This window comes from Lipotes vexillifer, unplaced genomic scaffold, assembly GCF_000442215.2.
Source record: "Lipotes vexillifer unplaced genomic scaffold, Lipotes_vexillifer_v1.1 scaffold575, whole genome shotgun sequence".
NCBI classification, from domain to species: Eukaryota; Metazoa; Chordata; class Mammalia; order Artiodactyla; family Lipotidae; genus Lipotes; species Lipotes vexillifer.
The window spans coordinates 565335-591214 of NW_006780198.1; the positions used below are offsets into that span (position 1 = coordinate 565335).

The 25880-nt window shown below is 45.7% G+C and overlaps 1 protein-coding gene across 1 annotated transcript in view; it reads right to left on the minus strand.

Annotated features, from left to right (window-relative positions):
- Window positions 1-25880, minus strand: part of NPHP4 (nephrocystin 4) — a 129225-nt gene that overhangs the window by 84450 nt on the left and 18895 nt on the right. The window contains exons 6-8 of the mRNA XM_007453275.1: window positions 12880-13016; window positions 10481-10662; window positions 9649-9775 (exon numbers count right to left, since the gene is read on the minus strand). Of these exons, the coding sequence (XP_007453337.1) occupies window positions 9649-9775; window positions 10481-10662; window positions 12880-13016 (446 nt within the window). The remainder of the gene's footprint in view (window positions 1-9648; window positions 9776-10480; window positions 10663-12879; window positions 13017-25880) is intronic.

Sequence of the window (25880 nt, forward strand, 5' to 3'; positions counted from 1 at the left end):
AAAAAGGCAAACAACCCAAAACAATGGAATGACCACTTGACAAAGGCAGATTGGGAACGGCCAACAAACACACAAACAAGTACACAGTATCACTGGTCGCCAAGGAAATGCAAAGGAAAGCCACGGTCACAACCCCTAAAGTGCCTAAAATTAAAATGACAAGCAGAATCCAATGCTGGTGAGCGTGCAGAGCAACGAAGCTCTCAGACAGCGCTGGCGCGACCACCTGGAAAGGCTGGCACTGCTTAAAAGGAAAGCGCACATCTATCTGTGACCCAGCCACTCTGCTCCACAGTATTTACCAAAGAGAAATGAAAATACATGTCCGTAAAAAGACTTGCCCAAGAATATTTCGGGCAGCTCCATTCATAAAGTAGAAAAGCCCATCAAGCGAAAAATGAAGAAACAAATTCATAGGACAGAAAACTCAGCAATAAAAATAAATGAACCGGGACTTCCCTGGTGGCACAGTCATTAAGAATCCGCCTGCCAATGCAGGGGACACGGGTTCGAACCCTGGTCCGGGAAGATCCCACGTGCCACGGAGCAACGAAGCCCGTGCACCACAACTACTGAGCCCACGCTCTAGAGCCCACGAGCCACGACTACTGAGCCCACGTACCTCGACTACTGAGGCACGCGTGCCTGCAGCCCGTGCTCCGCAACAAGAGAAGCCACCGCAATGAGAAGCCCATGCACCACAACAAGGAGTAGCCCCCGCTCACGACAGCTAGAGAAAGCCCGCGCGCAGCAACAGAGACCCAACACGCCCAAAAATAAATAAATAAGTAAATTTTAAAATTTAAAATAAAAAATGAATGAACCACATGAATGAATGCCAAACCATTATGCTGGATGGGAGAAATCCAGAGACATAAAGCATATTCTACATTATTCCGTTTAGATGAAGTTCAAAAATAGGCAAAACCCTTCTGTGGTTGTCGTGGGCTGAATAATGGCCCCCAAAGATATCAGGCCCTAATCCCCAGAACTCGTAAACATTGCTTTGTAAGGTCAAGGGATCTTTTCAGACGGGATTAAGTTGAGGATCTTGGGAAGGAAAGATCATCCTGGACTACCTGGCTGGCCCTAAACGCAGTCACGAGTGTCCTTACTAGAGGTAGGCAGAGCGGGGTTTGAGACACACACCAAGGAGCGGGCCGTGCCAACGTGGAGCAGCAGAGACGTGAAGATGCAGGCCTGCAAGAGTGGAGGGATGGGGCCACAGCCAAGGACTGCCGGCAAGGCAGGAAGGAGCCTCCCCTGTGGCCTCCAGAGGGAGCACAGCTCTGCCCACACCTTGTTTCCAGCCCTGTGATACTGACTCCAGACTTCTGGCCTCCAGAACTATGAGAGAATACATATCCATTGTTTTACCCTATCAAATTTGTGGTAATTTGGTAAGCAGTCACAGAAAATTCATGAAGTTTCTAAAGATAAAAACCAAGCCAGCAATTGCTGACAAGGGGTGGGAACTGCTTGGGAGGGACAGGAGCGGACTTCTGGAAGAGTACAGAGGTTCTGCACCTTGGAAGCGGTGGGGGAGACACAGGTGATACTAGTCAGAACTCACAGAAGTAAGCGTAGACCTGTACAGGTCACCAAAGGTAAAAGCTTTACTTCAAGAACAAAACAATCACGTGAGCCCCTGAAGTGCCTGAGACCAGACCCTTCCTCGGCTTGCCAGATCTGAGAGCCAAGAGAGTCGCTTTCTGTCGCTTAAGCTGGACTGAACGGAGTTTCCGTTTCTAGTAACCATAAGAGTCTCAACTCCCACGCCTACAGAGACGTGCATTTGCACCAAAGAAGTGGCCCCTGGAAGTCCAGCAGTTATACAGGCTCTTTGTCACCTGCACCCAGAATGACTCCACCTGCCTCGCTCCCAGGAGTGGGAGGCATCGGCCCTTTTCTGATTCTACAGGATGTAAGATGCGCACCCCCCACCCCCGCAACTAAGCACACTGCCTGAGCAGGAAAGCAGAGATTACGGGTGGGGTGCTGCAAGAGAAAAGGAAGGATGCCGCAGAATACGGAAGCTTCTTTGCATCGCATACCAATATCCTGAGCAATCACCATTATTAATAATGGACAGGGGATTCCTCCAGATCATTTCCTGAAGCCGTGTGAGGAATCGACTTGAGCAAGAAACCTTCAGCTGGTTCCCAAAGTGAAAACCTGACAAGTGTTATCAGGTGTTAGAAGGAGGGGACAATTAGAGGAGCACTTTCACCTGTGACAGCCTACTATCACCAGTCTTATCTCCAGAAGAAGTAAAAGAGGAACACCAGCTCCATGTTTAACCAGAGACCTGTAAGTCAACAGAGCAGAAGGAACCACAAACAAGCGAGGCAGGGCTGCCATCCCAGCATCTCATTTGGGCCTGGAGTGGAAGCCGTTTCCTCATCCTCTCCAAGGAAACACCACCAATGGGGAAACGAGAGGCAGCTCCGCCCAAGGCAGCATTACTGGGCTCATATCACTGAATTAAAGGTGAGTTGTTCCACCTTTGGTGAGAAATACCGAACGATGCACTAAAGTCGGAGATGTTAGATGCAGCACACCTTAAACTCCTGGGGCAAAACCAAACCACGATGAAGACCCGTAATTTATGAGATTTGGGACTGGGTAGAATTGTGCTAAACCAAAGAAGTGATGGAGAAAAAGAGAAACTTACTTCAAAAGGTCAGTCAGGAGAGGATCCTGCAAAGAAGGCGGAGCAGGAGACACCAGGAATCTCTCCCCACTGGACAACACCTGCTCTGCCAGAACTGTCTGGTGTAATTATTTTGGAACTCGGGAGACTACTTATGGCTTGCAACCTCCAGGGGAAGAACTGGACAGTAAGTTGTGGTCAACTGGGGACAAATTCAGCTCTTAGCCCAGCAGCAGCTCCCCACCCCGACCCCAGCCAGGGGGCAGACAGCTGTGCCCATGTTCCTGTCACAGCCTGTGCACAGCTTGTGGGAACCAGGGTGGGAAAAAAGACCCCCTCCTCTAAAGATTGGGCATCCATGCTCTGATTTTTTTTTTTTAACATCTTTATTGGAGTATAATTGGTTTAGTTATGGTGTGTTAATTTCTGCTGTATAACAAAGTGAATCAGCTATATGTATACATATATGCCATATCCCCTCCCTCTTACATCTCCCTCTCACCCTCCCTAACCCACCCGTCTATGCTCTGATTGCTGCTTCTGATCACAGAGGTCCAGGAAAGGGGAATGCACCAGTGTTGTTGTACCTTCCCTCCAGCTGCAGAGGATTTGAAGGCTCAGAGCCTTTTCCACCTTCATTTTTCTTTTTCCTCTTTTGGGAGCCAGACATTAAAGACTCAGACATTCAAAAACAACTGCACGTATGTGGAAAATTAGAAAGTGACCATGCATGCCCAGGGAAAGGCACAGGCTCAGAAAAGACCTAAGAACTTAAGTTTATACCTCTGGATGATCTTCAGCACACAGAAAGCCCATAGCAATCCAAAAAAAAAAAAAAAAGGATAATAATAAAAAACAGCAAACCCTGGGGTATGGGCAGATCTGACTTCCAGAGCTGCCACATTATTAGACCCAAATGTCCAGTGTTCAACAACAAAAACAAAAGCACAAGGCATACAAAGAAACAGAAAAGTATGGCCCATTCAAAGGAAAAAATAAATCAACAGAAACTGTCCCTGAAAACAACCTAATGGTAGATATACTAGACAAAGGCCTTAAAACTACTGTCTTAAAGATGCTCAAAGAACTAAAAGAAGATGTGGAGAAAATGACAAAAACTCTGTATGAACAAAATGGAAATATCAATAAAGAGACAGAAAACCTAAAAAGAAATTCTGGAGCTGAAAATTACAATAACCAAAAATGAAAAATTCACTGGAGGGATTCAAAGGCAGATTTAAACATGCAGAAGAAAGAATCAATGAACTTGAAGACAGAACAATGGTAATTACTGAGTCTGAAAAAGAAAAAAGTGCAGAAAGAACTTAAGGGACCTATGGGACACTACCAACTGGACCAATATACACATCCTGGGAGTCCCAGGAGACAAGCGAGAGAAAGGGGCAGAGAGAGTATCTGAAGAAATAATGGCTGAAAACCTCCCAAATTTGATGAAAGACATGAATATAAACATCCAAGGAGCTCAATGGACCTGAAGAGATCCACACTGAGATACACTGTAATCAAACTTTCAAAAGACAAAGACAAAGAGCAAAAATTGAAAGCAAAGTGAGAAGCAAACTGTCACATAAAAGGGATCCTCAATAAGATTATCAGCACATTTCTCATCAGAAACTTGAGGCCAGAGACAGTGAGCCAGCATACCAAAGTGCTAAAAGGAAAACGAAAACTGTCAACCAAGAATCCTATATCTGGCAAAACTCTCCTTCAAAAGTGAGGGATAAATTAAGACATACCTAGATAAACAAAAGCTGAAGGAGTTCATTATCACTAGACCTGCTTGCAAGAAATGCTCAAGGGAGTCCTGCAGGGTGAAATGGAAGGACACTAGACAGTAACTCAAAGCCATATGGGGAAAAAAAAATCTCAATGAAGGTAAATATATGGACAATTATAAAAGCTAATATTATTGAAACAGTGGCTTGTTACTGCTCTTTTTGTTGTCTACATGATTTAAAACACTAATACATATAAAGGAAAAAAACAAATTATTAGTGTAAAAGCTACTACAACTTTGGTTTGTAACTCCACATCTTGTTTTCTACATAATTTAAGAGAATAACACATTGAAAAGCATTATTATTTTATGTTTGGGGCACACAATGTATAAAGAAGTAATACTGTGGCATCAACAACCGAAAGGGTGGGAGATGGTGCTACAAATGAACAGAGTTTTTGTATGTTATTGAAATTAAGGTGGTACAAATTCAAATTAGTGTTATAACTTCTGGATGCTAAATGTAGTCCCCATAACCACGAAGAACTGAGCTATAGAATGTACACAAAAGGAAATGAGAAAGGACTTTAAACATTTCACTTCAAAGAAAATCAACCAAATGCAAAAGAAAACAGTAATGCAGGGACCAAAAAAAAAAAAAAAAAAAAACTTTAAGCACATAAAAATAAATAACACAATGACAGAAGTAAGTCCTTCCTTATCAGAAATTACTTTAAATGTAAATGGATTAAACTCTCCAATCAAAAGACAGAGACTGGCAGAATGGATTAAAAACACAGGATCCAACTATACACTGTCTATAAGAGACCCACCTGAGAACCAAAGACATATACAGGCTGGAAGTGAAATGAATATCAACAGAGTAAAAAGGGAAACCCCAGAATGGGAGAAAATATTTGCAGATCGTATATCTGATAAAGGATTGATATGTAAAATAGAGAGAGAACTCCACAACCCAATAAAAAACTGGCAAGAAACCTAGACGTTTCTCCAGATAAGACACACAAGTGGCCAACAAGCATATGAAAAGATGGTCAACGTCACTAATCGCTAGGTAAACGCAAATCAAAAGTACAATGAGACACTGCTTCGCACCCATTAGGATGGTGGCTCCCATCCAAAGAACAGAAAGCAACGAGCACTGGCAAGGATGTGGACTGTTGGTGGGAAGGTAAGATGGTGTAGCCACCATAGACAACAGAATGGTGCCTCCTCAAAAGTTAAAAATAGAACTACCGTATGATCCAGTAATTCCACTTTGGGGTATATACACAAAAAGTATTGAAGGCAGGTCTCAAAGAGATGCTTGTACACCCATGGTCACAGTAGCATTGTTCTCAATAGCTAAAACATGGAAGCAACCCAAGTGCGGTCTATCCATGCAATGGAATATTATTCAGCCTTAAGAAGGAAGGAAATTCTGTGATATGCTACAACATGGATGAACCTTGAAGACTTATACTAAGTGAAATAAGTCAGTCACAAAAGGACAAATACTGTATGATGCTACTTACATGTGGTACTTAGAATAGTCAAAATCATAAAGACAGAAAGCAGAATCATGGTTCCCAGGGGCTAGCAGGAGGGGAGAATGGGGAGTTTGTTTAATGGGCACAGAGCTTCAGTTTTACAAGATGAAAAGAGTTATGGGGATGGATGGCGGTGATGGTTGTACAACAATGTGAATGTACTTAATACCACTGACTGTACACTTTAAAATGGTTAAGATGGTAAATTTTATGTGTATTTTCCCACAAGAAGAAAAGACATTTAAAAAAAAAAGGAAGTCAGAATACCACTGAATTGGACACTTTAAAAATCATATTAGGGTATGTGAATTTCTCCTCAATGAAAAAATATTTTTTTAAAAAAGACAAATTAAAGAAAAACAATTTTTAAAAAGTGAATTGTTATCTTTCCTAAAACCATAAGGGAGACCCAACATTCAGGACAAAATAGAAGACTCTGCACCAATTCCCTCTTCTTTAGCAACCCACACCTAAGCAGACAGTCGGAAACTCAGCAGGTCCTGCCCGCTTGGTGGGGGGGCCTCTGATGGTGACAGCCTCAAGCTGCAGCACAGCGAGATGTATGGCTGCAATGCATATACAGCTGCAAGGTGACTCAATCAGGACTCGGACCTGGCTCCAGGGACCAAGGCGGGGTTATTTTGAAAGCTCTCCAGAGAACCCTTGAGACATCAGTATTTCCAAGTTCTAGAAAGTTTAAATTTATGTAATTTTCAGAGTAAATCAGGCACGATACCTATGTTAAGCACTCAAATCTCTGTTATATGAACTTGTTTTGTTCAAAGAATACTAGCAAATATATAAATAAATTAGAGTTTGACCTCCCAGAGATGTGGGAGAGGGTTATTTTGCTATGTTACTCCCCAGAAGACAGCTCTTTTGACACCTCGCAGCCCCACGGCAATCTGCACTTATTCTGACATAAAAACGCAGCAAAGGACACTGGGTCTGGTTATTTTTACAGCTACCTTCTTTCCACGTCACTCTTATGTTCTAGGCAGTCTGCTTTATCAGCTTTATTCAAACAGCAAACATTTCTGGAGGCCACACTTGCAAAGCTCACGGCATTTCCAAACAGACCATCTGCTGTGGGTGCACTGTCCCCATGGACTCAAGTTTCTAGAAGGTACGTTGTCTGGATCAGAAGTACAGTTAACCCAAAGACAAATCACAAAGGCTTTAGTCGTTCTGGCTGACAGATTACAAACAAGGGGTGTGTCTTCTGAAAACTTTTTTCTAGTTTGTATCTAACGACTACCAAAACATTCAGGACCAAGAAAACCCTCTGAGACTCAGGTGACTGGGTATACACTGGAGGCACTATTAGCCCAGATGGCCTCTCGCTGATCTAGATAAACACTTGAAAGTGAACAGTCTCACAAAGGTCTATTTCTGATTAAGGAAAATACTTAAAACATACACCCAGGCAGGCTGGGTGACTGATGATACCGAGAACTTTGTTTTAGTTTTTGAGGTGTGACGATGGTATTGCAGGGAAGTTTTACCCCCATCTTTTGGAAAGATCTACTGCACTGTCCACGGAAGAAATGACACGGGGTCTAGGATTTGCTCTAAAATAACCTGGGAGGAATGGGGACAGGAAAGAAAGGCAGAGACAAGGCTGGCCAGGAGCTGATAACTTCTGAGACTGGGTACATTCATTGGGTTTGTCGTACGCTTCTATCTTTATATTTGAAATTCTCTATGATTAAAAAGGTCTTAAAGAAAAGAATGTACATGCCGAAATGTTTACAATAATCAAAACAGATGCAATTATGACTGGAATTTGCTTCAAAATGAACCAAAATGGGTTGTGTAAGAGGGTATGGACAAAACAAGACTGTCCACAAAGTGGGTAACTGCTGAAGCTCCTTGGGGCTTATTTTACTATCCGGTCTGCTTTTGTTTACACTTGGCCTGTCCACCATATAGAGTTTTTTAAAAGGAAAGAAAAGGGAGAAAGGCTGAATGCACCCGAAGACACGCTCCATAATGGACTGCAGAGGGAAGCAGCAGCATGCCAGCTGCGACCCGTCCCTCCAAGGCCGAGCCCTGACCTTGCAGGAGGCCCTGTGGGCCGTGTCCCCTCCTGGGACACTCCTCGGGGAAGGAGCGAGAGCCCATGTCGACAGCATGAGGCTAGTTTTCTCCTGTACGTCTAAGTCTGGTTGTGGTGGGAATGCCTGATTCGGCTTTCACCCCCGGAATGCTAACCCATCCTCACTGTTCCATGCAGCAAGTAATTTGTGCGGAAATTCATTTCAGACACAGGAACATTTCCTCTCCAGATTACACTGAAGAAAGTACACTTGATGACAGTAAAACGGAATCCAATATTCCATGTTAAGATAAACCTCCACATCAAAAAGAACTGATGAGCTATTTCAAGCCACATTTCAAGAGCTCCACAAGCAACAGCGCGTGGCGGATCCACCTGTCAGCGGGTAAGCATTTCAGTGAAGAGTTAAAAAATAACAATCAAGTGTCGGGTAAGACATAAAGGTTTCAGGACACAGGCTTTATAATCACAAGCGAATTGTAATTAACGTTCTCGAGGGGACACTATCTAAATGTAAATGGGTGGAGAGCCAGGCCCTCTGCTCCTCAGGGGCTCCCTCTGTACCGACCCCCTGCCCACGCCCAGTGGCAGCACCAGGGACGTTGCACCTGAGCCGGCGAACATCCCCCCAGGATGCGGAAGCCCCAGAAGACCCTCCCTCCTGGTAAAGCTCCACCCCAGGCCCGGAGTGCCTGCCCAGGGCTGACAAGCATATCTGCATACAGTTGCATTTTAGCTGAAATTTCTGGTAACAAAGAAAGAAAAGCAGAGCTGGGAACAAGAGTTTTGTGAGAACAACGGGCATCATTCGTTCGGCTATACTCAGAATACCTGCCTCTGGGTCTGTTCACCTGATTAGGACTCTGAATTACACGACGAGGTACGGACATAAGAGAGGTCAGTTCACTGCTACCAGGGGACATCAGAAACTAACACAGCAGCTGTGCCGACACCCCATTCTCCTTCCAAAGGCCCCCCAAGACCGCTCCCAGCCCCCTGCTCTTGCCGCAGCTGCACGGTGATGCAGGAAGACTGACCACCACAGAAGGTGTCTTGTTGGCCTTTTTTTCTTTTTAATTTACTTGTTAAATTGATATTTGCTTTTTCAAACAGAAATCTGAATCTTAAGAATAGCATGACTTGGGTTTTCCGAAAAATCTGCATCAATGATGTAAATGATGTCTCTTTGTTACGTTTCTTCCAACTGAATCCTATAATTCTTACTCTTGGCTCTGATGTGGACACATACAAAGTCCACTCTAAGAAAACATTCATTTCTTGTGCAGATTCAAGCTTTACTACACTCAGTATCATTTGAAAAATGCATTAAAATGGTCTCATTTTTTCAAAATAATCATTGATTCAATAATTATGAATTAATGATATTATGATGCATGATGCCTATTGAACTGTTTATACCATCTGCCAGAAGAATGTATGTACTATTACCATAAAGATGGGAAATGATTAGAACAAAGCTATCACTTGGAACAAGTGTTTTCTAGAATCATATTCCACGCTTGTTATCCATATTGTTAATAATAATTACACTGCTTTTAACGGAAGAAAAATTAATGGTGACTATGCTTATCCTGCGTGCATAGAGCCCGTCGCCGGGCGGCACGCAAGACAAGCTGATGGTTCTTACGTTGCCGTCCGCTCCCGAAGGGCTGTTAAACACGTACTCCAGCTGAAAGACGATGGTGAACGCGGGCTGACAGACCATCTCAGGGAGCTGGAGGCGGCTTCTCAAGACCAGAGTGTGGTTTCCAGATCTGCGCCGAGAACACACAGAGGGAGCATGTCAGGCGGTGCTCCTGCTGCCTGGCACCCCACCCGCCATCAGCTCGGGCGCCGCCACACCGGGTGCTGCTGCTGCAGTCTGGTACAGTGAGTCCCCCAAGCAATGGCACTGAGCCCTTCTGGGTGTTTGGCCATCAAGGTAATTTCCCAAACCAGAGCCTTTCTTAGGTGCCGCAATCAACACTTTCCCAAACTGCCAGCACTGGTATCAGGAGGATGGAAGGTCTCCAGGGAGGTGCCCCCTCCAAGGCCGGCTTCTGTCCAGCTTCACATATGGAACCCCTAGGCGATGTCTCTGATTGTGATTTGAGAAGCACAGGACTGAACAGGGCGGCAGAACTTACTGCCCTCTGGTTCTGTGTCATGTGAGAAAGGGATCACAGGGCACATCTGGAGGAAAGCATGCCAGGGCTCCATAGCTGGAAGCATCTGTAATGCTAACTCCAAAACCCGTCGTGGCACAAAAACCAGGATCTTTCCAACCTCACAACACTGAGGTCTGCTCCTGATGGGGACGACTAAGCAAGAGGAATCAAAGGCACCGGGGAAGAACCCAGGTGGATGAGTGCACACCTCGCGTGTAAGAACAACTGCCTTTCACTCTGATCCCTGGTCAGGTGCCCACCCGCACCTCCTAACTCCACGCGGGCCGCGACCTGGGACCCCGGGGGAAATACCTGGCCTTCGAAGAGGCGCCAACTTTCCGGCTGAAGCTGGCAGAGTGCGTCAAGGCCACCTCCAGCTCAGGCACCAGCACCACCACCTGTGGCCTCTGCACGAAGCCCAGCCCGTTGTGCACGCCCACGCACAGGCGCCGCTCCAAGATCTCCAGGGCACCACTGTCCAGCGGGCTGCCCGCCTAGGAAAAGCACACATGGCACAGAATAAGGTCGGTGCGGAGGAAGGAGGGAGCTCGCCAGAAAAACTCCCAGCAGAGAGCCGCAGCAGAGAGAAGAAACTAGAACAGAGGTTTCAGACATTCCAGACCAGATGGAGCTTAGTGAAGCACCATCCAATCAGAGCAGACTGGCCTTAGGGCATTTTCTAGGTGCTCTGGGGATTTCTTACGTAGCATCACCTTGTAGAGCAATACACCCCTTAGATGCCTGAATCAGCTAACTCTCGCTCCGGGTTTCCAAGGTTGAGCTACAATTCTCAAGACGCAGCAAACCAGCAACCAGGGGCCCTAGCACCTCCAACAGTGAGAGGAAGTGAGCTCCAAGTGGGCTCCAAGAAGTGAGAGGTCCCGGAGTCAAGGGCAGGCCCTGACCGAGGCTGAACACAGCGAGCTTCAACACCTCTGCCCTCCCCCAGCACAGACACCTGAGACTTGGGGCGGACAAGGCCGCAGGAAGAGTGGGCATATTTAGGCAGTAAGTCTGCCCCAAAGTGATCCCTGGATATTAAAGTGTTTTCATCTTAACAAAAAAAAAAAACGTACAGGCGCCCTAAAAAATGAGCAAGGATATTCCTCCAGGCTATTATTGTTTATTAAATTATGTGATTGTTGCAAAATGATCCCTGAATTTTCGAGTTTTCTTCATTGCCCATTAATCATGCTGAATAGATGTAAATTCAGCCCATTAGTCTCTGAGTAATGAAAATAAAATGAAGGTGATAACAGAGCATCTGCCAGTTGGATGGGAACAAAAATACAAAGAGAGTAAAAACACATAATAAAGTGATCTTTACGGGAATATATAAAATTCAACAATAATGCTCGTAAACATCTTTCTACCCTCAGACAATCTTTTCTGAGCAATAAGAAAACAGCAGGAACTATGCCAAGAAAATGTATGATGCTATTTCAGTCCTCTTCTCTGCTTTGTGTTTCTGTTTCACATGAGGCTACATTACGTAGAACAACATTTTCAAGAACGGGTAGAGAGCAAAAGAAAAGAACACCTTATTCGTGCGTGTACACACATTCGTGTGTGTGTGTGTGTGTGTGTGTGTGTGTGTGTGTGTGTGTGTGTGTGTGTGTGTGTGTGTGTGTCAATAATTTGCTAACTTCACAGACAACGAGGATGGGCATCCACTGACTGCACATTCATTCTCACAAATACATGTTAAAGACCTACTATGTGCCGACTGTTTTAGGCACATCAGGTGCCGTGGTAAAGCAAACCAAGTCCCTGTCCTCCTGGTGCAAATACTCCAGAGAGGGACCGACAATCCACCCATAAACAGTAAGGAAACCAGGTGCTCTCCGAGAGGGCCAAGCACCCAGAGAAAAGAAGCAGGGTGATGCGCCAGAGAGCGCGCCTGGCGGGGAGGAAGGGGGACGCTGCCTGCAGCTTGGGCAGGGCAGCCCCTCAGGGCAACAGGTCTGCAATGAGACATGAAACCTGAGAGGGGTCGTGCACGGATCCAGATGAAGAACATGCAGGAAAGTGGGCCATGTGCTCAAAGGCCCACAGTGGGGACAAGGCATCACGGTGCGGAGTCTGCAGGATGGCGTCACACGGGCAAAACTGAGCAGTGTTAGAGGGAGCACCGCTCACAGTAAACTGCTTCGATGGGGCAAGGTGGTTGAGACCCCTAGTCGTCTCCTTGGAAATATCCTCAAACTGTCCCTCGTAAATGTGGATTATTTTACAGGTTTTCCTATGCTCATTTGGTGATTTAATTTACTTTTAAATGAGGACTGATTAAGTTACAGCGAAGTGAATGCTAATTAATGTCTCAGGATAACAGCACCCTCGTCAATATCAAAGTTAAGACAATGAGCTAGTGGGACTTCGCTGGTGGTCCAGTGGTTAAGACTCCGCTCTTCCACTGCAGGGGGTGAAGGTTCAATCCCTGGTCGGGCAACTAAGATGGCACGTGCCATGGGTCGCGGCCAAAAGTAAATAACGTGACCCAGCCAAAGAATAAAAATTTTTTAAAAATTAAAAAAAATAAAGACAATGGGCTAGTGTCCCTCTTCAGCCACAAAGAGACGAAACACAGGACCACAGGTGTCACCAGGGGCTGGACCACCCACCTGGGGGCTTGAGAGGCCGGGAGCTCCCCAGCTCCGCCTGCCGTTTCCACCTGCACTGCTCAGACTAACTCCCCCGACCCAAGACTGTACCTCCCGGAAGTGATCGCTGATCACAAGTTCCAGAAGCTCCTCCTCAAACTTCTCCAGGGAGGGATACATCGTGAAGAACAAATCGTCCAGGTACCACGTGAGAGACTTCTGAAGGCGAGGCTTCCGGAGGGTGTCCCCTGCACAACGAGAGGCTCAGAGGGATGACCCGCAGAAACAAAACCACCAGAGGGTCCTCTCACCCACGGGGGGTCCCGGCCGCAGGCCAAGCACAGAGAAGGCGGCATGGTCATCGCTCAGAGAGACCTCACAACCAGAGCCCACCTCAGTCCAAGCCCAGATACCAAACAGATCAAACAAGCGCAAATTTCATTTTCGGTCCAAATTCTACCCCAAAGCATCTCCAGGAACAAATCCCCTAATCCGGCCATCCAGGGCACACAGACAGCCTGAGGCAGAGTGACATCTGTCCCCTGCACTCGGCTTCCCTTTATCATGACTTCCTATCCAGCAAGGGCACAGCCCACTATGTCATTTCTCGTTTCATTAGGTTTACCCTGAACCATGTGGAAACACGTAGGCATAGGCGTGAGCATGGCACGGCAACGAGCAGAAACTCGGGCTGGGCTGGCACCATGAGGGAAGTCCCGCCCCGACCAAGAAGCACCCCTGGACCGTGAGCTCCGTGAGGACAGAAGGGGGCGGCGGCCCCTGCATCCAGCCCAGCACCCACACCAAGAAGGTACATGGAAGCCCGGCCGCAGCCACGAGCGGGGAGCATCACGTGCATTTGGAGGGGATTCTCCATGGGCTCTGGAGCAAAGGTGACACAGGAGGAAGAAGGCAAAGCCAGCTGCTCCCCAGCAAACACACCCCCAGGGGTCTGTCCCTTACATCCCCATCAGTGTCATCATTCTGGTTCTGGTGGTCCTGTCTGTCTCTTCCTAAATTTTTAGGATTATTTAAATATTTACATGCAAGGTCTTCCACTTTGAAGCCAATTCTAAACTTAAAAAAAAATTGACGTAAGACTCAATGCTGAGGGGTGGAGTCAAGGTGCCGTACTAGGAGGATGCGAATTCACATCTCCTCACAACTAGGGCACCTACCAGGCACCGGTGAGGGACCACAGACACCTAGGGGACAGGAGAAAGCCCCAGTGACTGGCTGTTTCAATTACAGTTTTATTTTTCCTAATATATTTTTTATCTTTCTAACTTTATTTGGTATTTTATTCTTTGATATTGTACTGCTCCTTTTCTTCTTTCTTTCTTTTTTTTTTTTTTACCATGCCATGAAGCTCACGGGATATTGGTTCCCAGGCCGGAGGTCGGGCCCAAGCTCCTGTAGTGGGGGCTACGAGTCCAAACCGATGGACTAACAGAGAACCTCAGACCCCAGGGAATACCAGTAGGACTGAGGCCTCACGGAGGTCCTCATCTCAGCACCAAGACCCTGCTCTATTCAACTGCCTGCAAACTCCAGCGCTGGAAATCTCAGGCCAAACAACCAGTAAGACAGGAATACAGCCCGACCCGTAAAAAAAGGAAAAAAAAAATGAAACGACAAAAAAAATATGTTACAGACGAAGGAGCAAGGTTAAAACCTACAAGACCAAATAAATGAAGATGAAATAGGCAACCTACCCGAAAAACAATTCAGAGTAGTGATAGTAAAGATGATCCAAAATCTCGGAAAGAGAATGGAGAAAATACATGAAACATTTAACAAGGAGCTAGAAGAACTAAAGAGCAAGCAAACAGTGATGAACAACACAATTACTGAAACTAAAAATACTCTAGAAGGAATCAATAGCAGATTAACTGAGGCAGAAGAATGGATAGGTGAGCGGAAAGATAAAATGGTGCAAATTACTGCCACGGGGCAGAATAAAGAAAAAAGAATGAAAAGCATTGAGGACAGCCTCAGAGACCTCTGGGACAACATTAAACGCATCAACATTCGAATTATAGGGGTCCCAAAAGAAGAAGAGAAAAAGAAAGGGTCTGAGAAAATATTTCAAGAGATTATAATGGAAAACTTCCCTAATATGGGAAAGGAAATAGTTAATCAAGTCCAGGAAGCACAGAGAGTCCCATACAGGATAAACCGAGAGAAACACGCCAAGACACACAGTAATTAAACTGACAAAAGTTAAAGACAAAGAAAAATTATTAAAAGCAACAAGAGAAAAACAACAAATAATATACAAGGGAAGTCCCATAAGGTTAGCAGCTGATTTCTCAGCAGAAACTCTGCAAGCCAGAAGGGAGTGGCATGATATAATTAAAGTGATGAAAGGAAAGAACCTACAAGCAAGAACACTCTACCTAGCAAGGATCTCATTCAGATTCAACAGAGTAATCAAAAGCTTTACAGACAAGCAAAAGCTAAGAGAATTCAGCACCACCAAACCAGCTCTACAACAAATGCTAAAGGAACTTCTCTAAGTGGGAAACACAAGAGAAGAAAAGGACCAACAAAAACAAGCCCAAACCAATTAAGATAATGGTAATAGAAACATACATATTGATAATTACCTTAAATGTCAATGGATTAAATGCTCCAACCAAAAGACACAGAGTGGCTGAATGAATACAAAAACAAGACCCGTACATATGCTGTCTACAAGAGACCCACTTCAGACCTAGGGACACATAAAGACTGAAAGTGAGGGGATGGAAAAAGATATTCCATGCAAAGGGAAACCAAAAGAAAGTTGGAGTAGCAATTCTCATATCAGACAAAACAGCCTTTAAAATAAAGACTATTAAAAGAGACAAAGAAGGGCATACATAATGATCAAGGAATCAATCCAAGAAGAAGATATAACAACTGTAAATATTTATGCACCCAACATAGGAGCGCATCAATACATAAGGCAAATGCTAACAGACATAAAAGGGGAAATCGACAGTAACACAATCAGAGTAGGGGACTTTAACACCTCACTGTCACCAATGGACAGATTGTCCAAAATGAAAATAAATAAGAAAACACAAGCTTTAAATGACACATTAAACAAGATGGACTTAATTGATATTTATAGGACATTCCATCCAAAAACAACGGAATACACTTTCTTCTCAAGTATTCATGGAACATTCACCAGGATAGACCATATCTGGGGTCACAAATCAAGCCTTGGTAAATTTAAGAAAACTGAAATTGTATCAAGTATCTTTTCTGACCACAACCCTATGAGACTAGATAGCAATCACAGGGGGAAAAAATGTAAAAAATACAAACACATGGAGGCTAAACAATATGCTACTAAATAACCAAGAGATCACTGAAGAAATCAAAGAGAAAATCAAAAAATACCTAGAAACAAGTGACAATGAAAACACGACAACCCAAAACCTGTGGGATACAGCAAAAGCAGTTCAAGAAGGGAGTTTATAGCAATACAATCCTACCTCAGGAAACAAGAAAAAATCTCAAATAAACAACCTAACCTTACATCTAAAGCAATTAGGGAAAAGAAAAACCCCAAAGTTAACAGGAGGAAAGAAATCATAAAGATCAGATCAGAAATAAATGAAAAAGAAATGAAGGAAATAATAGCAAAGATCAATAAAAGTAAAAGCTGGTTCTTTGAGAAGAAAAACAAAATTGATAAACCATTAGCCAGACTCATCAAGAAAAAAAGGGAGAGGACTCAAATCAACAGAATTAGAAATGAAAAAGAAGTAACAACTGACACTGAAGAAATCCAGAGGATCATGAGAGATTACTACAAGCAACTATATGCCAATAAAATGGACAACCTGGGAGAAATGGACAAATTCTTAGAAAAACACAACCTTCCAAGACTGAACCAAGAAAAAATAGAAAATATAAACAGACCAATCACTAGTAATGAAATTGAAACTGTGATTAAAAATCTTCCAATAAACAAAAGCCCAGGACCAGATGGCTTCACAAGAGAATTCTATCAAACATTTAGAGAAGAGGTAACACCTGTCCTTCTCAAACGCTTCCAAAATATAGCAGAGGGAGGAACACTCCCAAACTCATTCTATGAGGCCAGCATCACCCTGATACCAAAACCAGACAAAGATGTCACAAAAAAAGAAAACTGCAGAGCAATATCAGTGATGAACACAGATGCAAAAATCCTCAACAAAATACTAGCAAACAGACTCCAACAGCACATTAAAGGATCATACACCCCGGTCAAGTGGGATTTACCCCTGGGATGCAAGGCTTGTTCAATATATGCAAATCAATGAATGTGATACACCATATTAACAAATTGAAGGATAAAAACCATATGATCATCTCAATAGATGCAGAAAAAGCTTTTGACAAAATTCAACACCGATTTATGATTAAAAACTCTCCAGAGGGCTTCTCTGGTGACGCAGTGGTTGAGAGTCTGCCTGCCGATGCAGGGGACACGGGTTCGTACCCCAGTCCGGGAGGATCCCACACGCCGTGGAGCGTCTGGGCCCATGAGCCATGACCACTGAGCCTGTGCTCTGCAACGGGAGAGGCCACAACTGTGAGAGGCCCACGTACCGCAAAAAAAAAAAAAAAGAAACAAACTCTCCAGAAAGTAGGCATAGAGGGAACCTACCTCAACATAATAAAGGCCATATATGACAAACCCACAGCCAACATGGTTTCCAATGGTGAAAAACTGAAACCATTTCCTCTAAGATCAGGAACAAGACAAGGATGTCCACTCTCACCACTCTTATTTCAACATAGTTTTGGAAGTTTTAGCCACAGCAATCAGAGAAGAAAAAGAAATAAAAGGAATCCAAATCGGAAAAGAAGTAAAACCGTCACTGTTTACAGATGGCATGATACTATACATAGAAAATCCTAAAGGTGCCACCAGAAAACTACTAGAGCTAATCAATTAATTTGGTAGAGTAGCAGAATACAAAATTAATGCACAGAAATCTCTTGCATTCCTATACACTAATGAAGAAAAATCTGAAAGAGAAATTAAGGAAACACTCCCATTTACCATTGCAACAAAAAGAATAAAATACCTAGGAATAAACCTACCTAAGGAGACAAAAGACCTGTATGCAAAAAACTATAAGGCACTGTTGAAAGAAATTAAAGATGATACAAACAGATGGAGAGCTATACCATGTTCTTAGATTGGAAGAATCAACATTGTGAAAATGACTATACTACCCAAAGCAATCTAGAGATGCAATGCAATCCCTATCAAACTACCTATGGCATTTTTCACAGAACTAGAACAAAAAATTTCACAATTTGTATAGAAACACAAAAGACCCCAAATAGCCAAAGCAATCTCGAGAAAGAAAAATGGAGCTGGAGTAATCAGGCTCCTGCACTTCACACTACACTACAAAGCTACAGTAGTCAAGACAGTGTGGTACTGGCACAGAAACAGAAATATAGATCAATGGAACAGGACAGAAGGCCTAGAGATAAACCCACGCACATATGGTCACCTTATCTTTGATAAAGGAGGCAAGAGTATAGAATGGAGAAAAGACAGCCTCGTCAATAAGTGGTGCTGGGAAAACTGGACAGCTACATGTAAAAGAATGAAATTAGATCACTCCCTAACACCATACACAAAAATAAACTCAAAATGGATTAAAGACCTAAATGTAAGGCCAGACACTATAAAATTCTCAGAGGAAAACATAGGCAGAACACTCTATGACATAAATCACAGCAAGATCCTTTTTGACCCACCTCCTAGAGAAACGGAAATAAAAACAAAAATAAACAAATGGGACCTAATGAAACTTAAAAGTTTCTTTTGCATAGCAAAGAAAACCATTAAAAAGATGAAAAGACAACCCTCAGAACTGGAGAAAGTATTTGCAAACGAAGCAACTGACAAAGGATTAATCTCCAAAATTTACAAGCAGCTCATGCAGCTCAATATCAAAAAAACAAACAACCCAATCCAAAAATGGGCAGAACACCCAAATAGACATTTCTCCAAAGAAGATATGCAGATTGCCAACAAACACATGAAAAGATGCTCAACATCACTAATCATTAGAGAAATGCAAATCAAAACTACAATGAGGTATCACCTCACACTGGTCAGAATGGCCATCATCAAAAAATCTAGAAACAATAAATGCTGGAGAGGGTGTGGAGAAAAGGGACCCCTCTTGCCCTGTTGGTGGGAATGTAAATTGATCCAGCCACTATGGAGAACAGTATGGAGGTTCCTTAAAAAACTAAAAATGGAACTACCATACGACCCAGCAATCCCACTACTGGGCATATACCCTAAGAAAACCATAATTCAAAAAGAGTCATGTACCACAATGTTCATTGCAGCACTATTTACAATAGCCAGGACATGGAAGCAACCTAAGTGTCCACTGACAGATGAATGGATAAAGAAGATGTGGCAGATATATAAAATGGAATATTACCCAGCCATAAAAAGAAACAAAATTGAGTTATTTGTAGTGAGGTGGATGGACCTAGAGTCTGTCATACGGAGTGAAGTAAGTCAGAAAGAGAAAAACAAATACCGTATGCTAACACATATATACGGAATCTAAAAAAAAAAAAAAAAAATGGTTCTGATGAACATAGGGGCAGGACAGGAAAAAAGACACGGACGTAGAGAATGGACTTGAGGATGTGGGGAGGGGGCAGGGTAAGCTGGGACGAAGTAAGAGAGTAACACTGACATACATACACTACCAAATGTAAAATAGATAGCTAGTGGGAAGCAGCCGCATAGCACAGGGAGATCAGCTCCGTGCTTTGCGACTACCTAGAGGGGTGGGATAAGGAGGGTGGAAGGGAGACACAAGCGGGAGGGGATACGGAGATATACGTATGCATATAGCTGATTCACTTTGCTATACAGCAGAAACTAACATTGTAAAGCAATTATAATCCAATAAAGATGTTTAAAAAATAAAAGACTCAATGCTGATGAAACTGTGGTGAAAGGAACACTCTACCTTGCTGAAAGGTTATAAATCAGTACAGCTAAGAGGCAATTTTCTCTAACTTTGTGTGTCAAGAGCCTTAAAAATGTCCACATCCACCTCTGCCCCAGGAATGCCACTTTTGAATCTATTTAGCAATATATCAAAGATGGAAGCAAACTTTATTTGCAGGAATACTCATTAGAACATTATTTATAAGAGTCAAAAATAAGAAACCACCAGATGTTCAATAATAGGAGTATTTAAATAATCTATGGCTCATTCAGATAAAATGAGAAAAAAATCATATTCTCTAAGATTATTTAATAATCAAAAAGTAATCATGATATTGTAAGTGAAAAAAACAACATATAAAACTGTGTATTATGGGCTTTCCTGGTGGCGCAGTGGTTGAGAATCTGCCTGCCGATGCAGGGGACACAGATTCGTGCCCAGGTCCGGGAGGATCCCACATGCCGCGGAGTGGCTGGGCCCGTGAGCCATGGCCGCTGAGCCTGCACATCTGGAGCCTGTGCTCCACAATGGGAGAGGCCACAGCGGTGAGAGGCCTGCGTACCACAAAAAAAAAAAAAAAAAACCTGTGTATTATTAGTCCCTTTGATGACAATTTTATTTAAAATATATGCATTTACATGTATACATGTATATCATTTTTTTGGAGTAATTGCTCTGTTCTTGTTTTTCTTTTTTTTTAATTGAAGTATGATTGATATATAATGTTTCAGGTGTACAGCAAAGTGACTCAGATATATATATATAGATATAGAGAGAGAGATATAGAGATATATATTTCTTTTTCAGATTCTTTTCCATTATAGATAGTTACAAGATATTGAATATAGTTCCCTGTGCTATACAGTAGGTCCTTGTTGTTTATTTTATATATAGTAGTGTGTATATGTCAATCCCAAATTCCCAATGTATCCCTCCCCACCTTTGCCCTTTGGTAACCATAAGTTTGTTTTCGAAGTCTGTGAGTCTATTTCTGTTTTGCAAATAAGTTCCTTTGTATATTTTTTCAGATTCCACAGATAAGTGATATCATATGATATTTGTCTTTCTCTGACTTCACTAATATAATAATCTCTAGGTCCATCCATGTTGCTGCACATGACATTATTTCATTCTTTTCTATGGCTGAGTAATATTCCATTGTATATATGTGCCACATCCGCTTTATCCACTCCCCTGTCAATGAACATTTAGGTTGCTTCCATGTCTTGGCTATTGCAAATAGTGCTGCTATGAACATTGGGGTGCATGTATCTTTTCAAAATAGAGTTTCCATCTTTTCTGGATATATGCCCAGTAGTAGGATTGCTGGATCATACAGTAACTCTATTTTTAGTTTTTTAAGGAACCTCCATACTGTCCTCCACAGTGGCTGTATCAATTTACATTGCCACCAACAGTGTAGGAGGGTTCCCTTTTCTGCACACCCTCTCCAGCATTTATTATTTATAGACTTTTTGATGGTGGCCTATGCACGTATATCTGTAGGCAGTAATCACAGATTATTTTATTTCCCTCTTTGTGGCTTTCTGTACCTTCCCTATCACAAATACGTGCTAGGTTTGACTGACACTTCTGAGAAAGCTTATGTATTCCTTTCATCATTTTTTAATTGTTTAAAGCAGGTCAGTTGATGAATCAGACCCAATTAAAAGTGCAGGTATCGGGCTTCCCTGGTGGCGCAGTGCTTGAGAGTCCGCCTGCCGATGCAGGAGACGCGGGTTCGTGCCCCGTTTCGGGAAGATCCCACATGCCGCGGAGCGGCTGGGCCCGTGAGCCATGGCCACTGAGCCTGCGCGTCCGGAGCCTGTGCTACGCAAATGGGAGAGGCCACAACAGTGAGAGGCCCGCATAACGCAAGAAAAAATAAATAAATAAATAAATAAATAAATAAAAAGTGCAGGTATCATTATTCACAGTAGCCAAAAAGTGGAAACAACCCAGCATCCATCCACAGATGGACCGACATACAAAATGGGGTCCATCCACACAACAGAATATCATTCAACCTTAAAGAAGGAAGGAAATTCTACCATGTTACAACGTGGATGAACGCTGTAGACATTAGGCTGCGTGAGATAAGCCAGTCACAAAAAGACAAGTTCTGGATAATTCCATTTATATGAGGTACTTAAATTAGTCAAATTCCAAGACGGAAAGGAGAATGGAGGCTGCCAGGGGCTGGGGGGCGGGGGATGGGGAGTTAGTGCTTCATGGGTGCAGAGTCTTGTTCTGCAGGAGGAAAACGTTCTGGAGAGGGAGGGTTGCTCAAGGATGTGAACGTTCTTAACGCTACTGAACTGCACGTTGAAAAACAGTTAAAAGAGTACATTTTATGACACGTCTATTTTACCACGATTTTTTTTAAGTGCAGAAATATATAAACTGCAACCTTTCATGAAATGGTCAAGCGAGTGTCCGAAGCACATCCTGAACTGGGAACCTCCGTCGGGGGCAGGGTGGGGGGTGGAGGAGGGCAGGGCGAAGGGTCCACCTCCTGCAGCAAGGCGCAGGAACCCGGGGCCTCCGCTGACAGGAAGAGTTACAGGTTGTCCCTGCAGGATTTCAGGGAGCGATGCTGGCGGGCCCCAGAGCAGGAGGTGAGTGTGCAGAGACGAAGCAGAGGAAAGTGGGAGGGACGCGTGAATGACGCTTGTCACCCCCTTAGTTTTGCAGACTCCATATTATTTGCATTCTGCAAGTTAATTCATGTGTCTGCAATCCTCCTCCAGTGATTTCAGCATTTTTAACAGAAGACTGCTGCCTTTTTCCGTGACCCTGAGCTGCATGACCCTGCTCGCTGCTTTAAAGCTCGGACAGGCTCGTTTGCTGGTTACCAAACAATCCCCCTCCTCTTGATCGCAATTAAACTCTTGGCCAAAACAGGTATTCACACTCAAGTGGTCCAGGGCTCTGTGGGCAGTCACGGGGCCAGGGGAGGTGCGGGGGGGGCGGTCCAGGTAAGGCGGCCACGCCCCTCCCCCAGAGGGAGGTAGCCACGGCCCCTGAGATCCCTGTACTCCTGGTGAGACCCCCTTACCTCCCCCCACCCCACACTCAGGACCCACACACACACTCTCGGCCTTGACGCTGTCAGGACCCTCTCAACCTGCCCCCAACCTGGGCTTCCATCACTCAGCCCAGGGAGCCGGGACCCCCTGGACACCCCATTCTCTCATCTCTGGGGCAGAGAGCAGCCTGGGGGCACCCACTGAACACACAGGGAAGGACACACGGGCTGCACCCGGCACCCTCTCCCCAGCAGTCCCGTGCTGAGCAGCAAAATCACCCGATCCCAAAGCGACACCCCGACGCGTTACCTGCTCACCTTCCCCCAACGTCAAGTCCTGCTTCCAGAGAAGCGTTGAGTGGGAAATGAGTGCCCTCCCCCCCGGGGCTGCTCCCGCAAAGGGTCTGCGTGGCCCCCAAGCCAGAGGTCACTCCACAGTCAATAAGCACTGGAACAGAGAGAACAGCCACCAGCCAGACCCCTGTCTGCAGGCTGCCACAGGAACAGAAGGAAAACCCAGAACTGACGCCTTTCCCAATGCAAGGCGCCCAGTTCCAAGCCTGGCTTGGCCGGGCACCCGCTCCACAAGCTTCCAGAAGCCATGACTGAAGAAAGAACAGCCCTGAAGGGCCCTCCCACAGGAGACAGATCCGACCTCCCAGAGGTCCTGCGGTAGCCACAGGGTGGCCACGTCGGAGGAGCCTTCTGGCTCAACTCAAGGCAGAACTTGCCTGACCAAAGAACAGCAGCTCACGCCCGCTGGACCCTCCCTGTGTCCCTCTCTGGGCAGGTCCTCATAATGTCCCCATGTTACAGAGGAGGCCGGCCACAGCAGAGGCTTGGAGCCATCACATGGGGCCAGGAGCAGAGCAGGCGCACCACCGCCGGCCTCAGGCCTCTTCCCCAACATTCCAGCAGCGCCCACAAAGCACAGCTTTGTCATCTGACATTGTCATTCAGTCATTCAACCGACCAGTGTCAGCAGCCAGGACAGACGCCAGGGGCCTCAGCAGAGCTGACCTCCCGGTGGTGGGGACTACTGACCCTCATGCTCTGCAACTGGGTCAAGCTTTCACCGATCTGTTGCCAAGTCTCTGGACAGGGCTGCAACTCCCAGCAACAGCACTGCTCCCGTGGGAAGACAAACCCTACTGCACAACGATCCATCTTCCTCTGAGACTCCCCTGAATGCACTGCAGAGAAAACGGGGACCGCTAGAACCCCTCCCTAGCGACACCCTTCAGGGAAGCGCTTGGAAACACCCGAGATGCCCAAGGAGCTCCCCGCTAGGCCCTAACCACGTCCCCCGACCCACGGACCCCAGCCTCCCAGGGACATGGCTCTCCTGCCGAGGGTATTTCGTTCGCCAGAATGCACCTCACAAGATAGAGAGAACACTGCAACAGAGGCAACAGAATGCAAGCGAAATTTAGGAACGATTTAGGCAGGAGTGGAAATGAGCTTGAGCCGGTCCACACCTGCTCTGAAACACCTCCCACTGCCCGTGAGGACCGTGGTTAGACTGTGAGGTTGGCCCTCACCTCCCTTCATCCGGGAGAGATGCCCTGATGCTCCACTGGGAATACAGGGCTGCATCCTCAGCCCCAGCACGGGGCCTGGCCACGCATAGGATCTACTCCACAAATACGTGTTGAGCCATCAACGAATAAGTGAATGAGTCAATGGCTCAATTAGTATATAAAAGGCATACACCGAGCTACTAGCAGTGGTTTTCTCTAGGGGTGAGACTGGAAGGGGAAACTTTTAGTCTTACCGAATTCACTGAATAAAGATTAATTCTGTCACTTGAACCTGTCCTTGGCCTAAGAGGGCGCAAAGGACTGGAGTCTAGGCTGCAGGATCACCAGCCCCCGGCTCTCAGCGGCAGCGGGAAGCCCTGTCCCCCTCGCTCCCTCTCCGCAGGCGACCGCGGTCACTATCCGGGAATCTAGGAGCCACGCTCCCAGACTTGGGGAGGGCTGGCCATCAGCACAGCCTGGGAAGCCCGGGGGGAGAACCCCACCGCTACACAAGGTGCTCAGGCTTGGGGTGCAGGGCCCCACTCGGGACCTTGATGTTGTTTGTTGAGATGCAGCGCCGGCAGGTCGGGGCTGGGGAACCACCTCAGGTAGGTAGGCCCGGGGACACACCAAGCTAGGGGAGGCCGCCACGGGGCAGACGGGCAAGTCAGTTCCGCGGACAGCGCTGCCGAGCTCGGGTTTAACAGATGACGAAGCCGGGGCTGGAGTCAGCGGGCTGGCGGGTCAGGCAGGGCGGGCTGGCCCCGGGACTGCCCGGCACAGCACAGAGCTGGCACAGCGATGCTCGACATACAGGAGGGAGGGAGGATGGGATCCCGGGGAGCAGCGGCAGTGAGCCAGGCCAAGCAGGGGACAAGAGGTGATTGACAGCAGTGAGCCCCCTGCACTGACTGCCCAGCACGGTGCCCAGGGCGCCCCTCACCACCCCTGCCGCCAGACCTGCAGCTGCTGCGAGGCTGCCCCACTTAACTAAAACCACGTATGAACCTGCAGTGACCTCAGTCCACATTTCAGTGGAAAACAACTGACTCCTCCTGTATTGTGGCATTTTACAAAGGAACAAATATCCGAGTCCCAACACAGCATCCAAATATAACCAAACCCTCTGCAAATTAGACAAGCGATCCCCGATTCCCACCACCATGGAGGCCAGCACCAGTCCCTGCCTGGGCCCTTTCAGGGCCATAAAACAGTATCCAGCAAAGAAACCCTTTTTCAAAGAGTGAGTCACAAAAGCCCGTAAGATCCTGGGCAGAACTGATAACGAAGACAATAACCGCTGTCAGAAAGGGCTGAGCAACAGGGTCTCCGGGACGGAGGGGAAGCTGCCTTCGGCCCCTCCCTCGAGGAGCAAGCGGGGCTCCTGCACGGGTGACGGCAGCTCCTGCCCGCCCGCCAGACCAATTCCGGCCGTTTGTTTTTAAACAGCAACAACGTAAACTGTCCTTCATCTTTGCCATTTACAGGCACCACGTGCATCTATTAAAAGTGCCCAGTGCCAGCCACTCCATTCCAGGGAGGCAAACCGGAGGCCAGAGGGGCTCAGCTCTTCCG